General features: G+C 37.8%; 1 protein-coding gene across 1 annotated transcript in view; it reads right to left on the bottom strand.

Moving 5' to 3' along the window:
• Positions 1–5,000, bottom strand: part of chm (CHM Rab escort protein) — a 26,272-nt gene that overhangs the window by 12,983 nt on the left and 8,289 nt on the right. The window contains exons 8-10 of the mRNA XM_088088463.1: positions 4,345–4,461; positions 4,039–4,150; positions 3,315–3,537 (exon numbers count right to left, since the gene is read on the bottom strand). Of these exons, the coding sequence (XP_087944589.1) occupies positions 3,315–3,537; positions 4,039–4,150; positions 4,345–4,461 (452 nt within the window). The remainder of the gene's footprint in view (positions 1–3,314; positions 3,538–4,038; positions 4,151–4,344; positions 4,462–5,000) is intronic.

Here is a 5,000-nt window from a genome sequence, read left to right on the forward strand (position 1 = left end):
TTCATCATCACCATCTTCATCACCATCATAACCATCATCATCACCACCTTCATGACCTCCACCATCATCACCATCATCATCATCATCATCATCATCATCATCATCACCTCCATCATCACCATCATCACCATCAACTTCATCATCATCACCATCTTCATCACTATCATCATCATCATCATCACCACCATCATAAAAGGTAAAAAAAGGAAAAAGGTAATGAGCAATAAAAGAGGAAATGAACCAAAAACCAGCAAGACATTAATAAAAAAAGAGTACAAAAAAGTTATCTAAAAATATATTTTAAAAAAACAACTAAACTAAAAAATGAAAAATAAAGTAAAACAAAATAATCGACCAACTAAATAACCTGAAAAAATGTTTGAAAATTACACTAATTCTGTAACATAATTTTAAAAAAAATTATGTGATCAGTACAGATATAGGTTTTCCTTATTTTTTATCTTTATCCCTAAACATTTTCCCTGTCTTTTTAAAAATAATTTTCTAAATTTACTAATTTCTTTAAATTTGTGGAACACATCTTACCAAGTTGCTAACTGTCCTTTTTCAATGTTTTTGAGAGAAATTGCACTAATACGCTCATAGTTCAAAGGGTTAAATTTTTGTGAACGGCGTCTGAAAGCAGCACAAGAACAGTGACGTCGCTCCAAGTTTCAAAGGGAAAAGGAAAAATATATATATATATATTAAAGAGACTAAGTGTCTTAAAAATAATCAGAAAACACAGTCAAACTGTCGCTCGTATGAAAGGCTTTGTTCTGGTGTCCACATACTTTTGGTCAAGTGTGTGTGAATGTTGAACCTGCTGTTATGTGAGCGTCAGCACAGATTTTCAGAATAAAAGTTTCAATAAGGAGATTATAGGGATAAAGGAGGAGGCTGTCAGTTTGATTGGCAGCTGTCTCAGCCAATCACAGTCAGCTCTGCCCTCAACACACACACACAGACACACACACACACACACACACACACACACAAATGCCCAACATTAATAACATCATTAAACACACACACACACGTCGACCTTTAGTTGAGGAGCGACACACTTTGAGTCAAACACTCAGCAATCTGTCTGTCATCACCAGTTAATTACTGTGTGTGTGTGTCTTCATCTCTTTGAAGCATCTTAAGATGGTGAGCCAAATTACACACACACACACACACACACACACACACACACACACACACAAAACTCAATTAGGCTGTATTGCTGTGTGTATGTGTGTGTGTGTGTGTGTGTGTCCGTGATTAAAAGAAAACAAAGCAATAACTGTCAAGATGAAGGAAAATTACAGCACGTTCACACACACATACACACACGCGCACGCACACACAGGTAACACACACCCGCAGCAGGTGTGTTAACGGTTTGCAGGTGCTGTTTGTATGAAAGTCGAGCCTTCGATCCCGTTTTTATAGATTTGATATATCAGCTCATTTTCAGCGCCGTCTACGTGATTTTCAAGCTCCCTGCTGAGCGTCTTTCCCTCCTGCACAAAAACAAAAAAGCAAAAAGTCGCTCTCGTCTGGATTTTGTATTTTAAGAGAAACGATCTGCATTCACTGCAGGGTCACATGACTCTGCAGGTATTGATCAACGCTGATCAGCAGTGATGAAAATACACCGTGAGAACGCGCTAATTTCAGCCCCAACAACAGCTGGACGAAATTTTAGACAAATGAATAAAAACTGTGTTTTAGTCTGAAACTTAGAGTTTTGGACATTATAAATAGAATTAGGCAAACGATATCAAATTTTCAACCTCATCCATAAAATTTATGACAATAAATAAAAATGCTTTTTCACTTTATACATGAATATTTGGACATTATGAATGGAAAAAAAAAACTTTATTTGGGATTTTTGGTGTTAAATATTACATTTTGGACAAAGTGAATAAATACTGACTCTGTCAAATTTTCGACTTTAAACATTAAATTTTGTAGGGTATGAATAAACAGTGACTCTCCTTTTAAATGTTTTGTGTTACTTTAACATTTTGGACATAACAGTGACGTAGTTTAGTTTTTAGTTTATTGTCATTGCTATAAAAAAACAACAGGATGACGTTAATGAATAAACACTGACACTATTTCAAAAATGGACTCTTCATTTCACATTTGTGCCCTTATACTGTACAATTTTGGACATGATGAATAAAATCTGATTGTTTTTAATTTATGAACTTATGCGTGGAATTTATGACAATGACTAAAACCAACTGTTTTTTAATGTTTTTACTTCATACATCAAATTTTGTACATTATAAATAAAAACGACCATCGATTTTGTATTTCTGACTTAACAATGACTTAAAATTTCTTCCATTATATACTATTTCAGTTTTTTGACTCTAAACATTACAATTTTTTATCATTTATTGAAATAGACCACATTTCAAATTTTTACCAAACATCAAAATTTTGGAAACCACGAATACAAACGAACTTTCTATTTCAAAGTATTGACTTTATTGAATTAAGTATTGAATATAAATATATATAAATTCTGACTCTATAGGAGAAAACTGAAGGTAGTATTATATTCAGTAAACCTGAAAAACACCTCGAAACATGCCGAGTGTGTGTGTGTGTGTGTGTGTGTGTGTGAGCAGTAATATCCGCTGAGGATTATCTAATATGTAAATGAGTGCGGCCCCCAGGCGACACCCCCTCATTAATATTCATGTTCTGATCTAATGAGCCACCGCCGCCATGGCAACCAGCTGATCTGCCTCCAGACGTCTGCAGACGTCAACAACCCCGAGGACGCGGCGCCACGTCCAACTGCAGCACTACTGCAATAAGTCCAACTGCAGTACTACTTTAGCACGTTCAACTGGAGTACTAGTGCGATAGTAGGTGTAGTACACCTGAGAAAGGTAAGGCCGGTCAGACAGGTGATCTCATTGGTCCTGCTCCATGACGCTGATTAAATTCAGCAGAGTCCATCCGGCTGCTGCTGACGGCATCGCTCAATTCCTGCATTTTTTGAACTTGCATCAGAGTACGACTACTGCAATACGTCAAACTGAAGTACTACTGCAATATATCCAACTGGAGTACTACTGCAATGCTGAGAACACAAAGTACAAGGGGAGCAGTACTTAAAGAAGCACTCGTGGAGTCGTACAAGTACTATCTGATAGTACTAAGTACAAGCACTATCAGCAGTAATACTCATAGTACCAGGAGCAGCACTGTTTGTATCAGTAGCACTCGTAGCAGTAGAAGTAATAACAGCAGTACAAACAGCAGTAGTAGTAGCACTTGTAGTACTTTCGGGCTCTTACCTACAGAAACACTGGGGTATCTCTCCAAGGCCGTAGACAGGAAACAGGAAGGGCGTGTTTCCATAACGACCCAGGCAGCGCAGGAAGTGACGCGTGGACGCGAGGCCCTCCTCAGTGGGCGTGTCCTCTGTTACCATGGCAATGGAGTGGAGCAGGAAGTGCTGCAGGTTGTCACCGAGCTGCTGGTCATGCAGGTACTCCAAATATGGCCGACCATTGTAGGCTGGAGGGATACAGGACTACGTTACCCACAATGCCCCGGATCTGACAGGCGTACTGATGGTGACGTGTCCTGCACCAATGTTCTCTCACTGTCATGGACAAAATGTCCAAACTTTCCATGACGTCACGTTTTTCTTGCCCCCCCTCTGAACTTTTCTAACTCTCTTCGAACTCTTTGAAAACGTCGTCAGAAATCCGAAAATCCAACAAAAAAATCTGCTTTTACATTTTCTGGCTGAAAAATGGACAGAGGGACGTCGTCTCAGAGCCCTCTGAGGCGAAACGTGTTTCGTGAACGTGGGGTTTATAAATAAAACGTAATTGAACTGAATAAACCTGGTTTCTTAAAAATTAAATAAAATTAGAAAAAAGAAATCTTTTGATTTTTAAGTCATTGATTAAAAGACTAAAAGAATTGCCTGTTTTTCAACAACAGCAAAACTTTTTTAAGACAAAAATAAACGGATAAAATGGACTTCTTAAATAAAAGTTCGTGTCTCACCTTGTTGCTCTTCTGTCTCCTCCACACAGGAAGTGAGGAAACGCATCAGCTTCCTTTTTTCTACCACAGACAGCTGACGACTCGCAAAGACATCGGCTCTGCTGCAGGGGACCTGAGGGACAGACGGGGACACAGAGACGGACAGAGGGACAGACAGAGACAGACAGAGGGACAGACAGAGACAGACAGAGGGACAGAAAGAGACACAGAGACAGGTTGTTTAGCATTTTGAGGTAAGTTTGTGATATTTGTCTCTATAAATAAAGTTTTCTGGACAGGTGAACAGAGACAGACAGGTGCACACACCTGTTCCACGTTTCCATGGCGATAGGTGAGGATCCTGGTGACGTTCTTGAACTCTGCGTAACGACTGACGTTTGATTTGATGAGCAGATCGACCAATGAGCCGCGAGAATACATCAGCTGCAGGAGGAGCCAATCCGTCAATCACAACAACAACAACAACAACAACAATAACAATAAATACACCAATAACAACAACAATAACAAATATAATAATAATAAACAACTACACCAACAACAATAACAAATATAATAATAATAAACAACAACAACAATAACTACACCAACAACAATAACAAATATAATAATAATAATAATAATAATAATAAAACAACAACAATAATCATAATATCAATATCAATGATGGCATCACAGAATAAAACTCTGCTTTGCTGTTTTATTACGTTTTGTGTTTAATTGCTACTTTTTGTTCCGTGACTTGATTTTAGGTTTCGTTAAATTGTTTTTTCTGTCAGTTTTTGTTGTTTTGAATAAACACGCTTATATAATAATATATATAATAATAATAATATATAAAAACTCAGGCATCAGTAAATCCTCTCTGAGCTACCATCATATTTAACGAAATTTAACCTTCGGACTGAAGATCTGCGTCCTTCTCTGTCCGCAGCTAAAGCTGGACAACAGTGTGTGTCCAC

Source organism: Plectropomus leopardus, chromosome 15 (assembly GCF_026936395.1).
Source record: "Plectropomus leopardus strain MGB_pleo_1.0 chromosome 15, ASM2693639v1, whole genome shotgun sequence".
NCBI classification, from domain to species: domain Eukaryota; kingdom Metazoa; phylum Chordata; class Actinopteri; order Perciformes; family Serranidae; genus Plectropomus; species Plectropomus leopardus.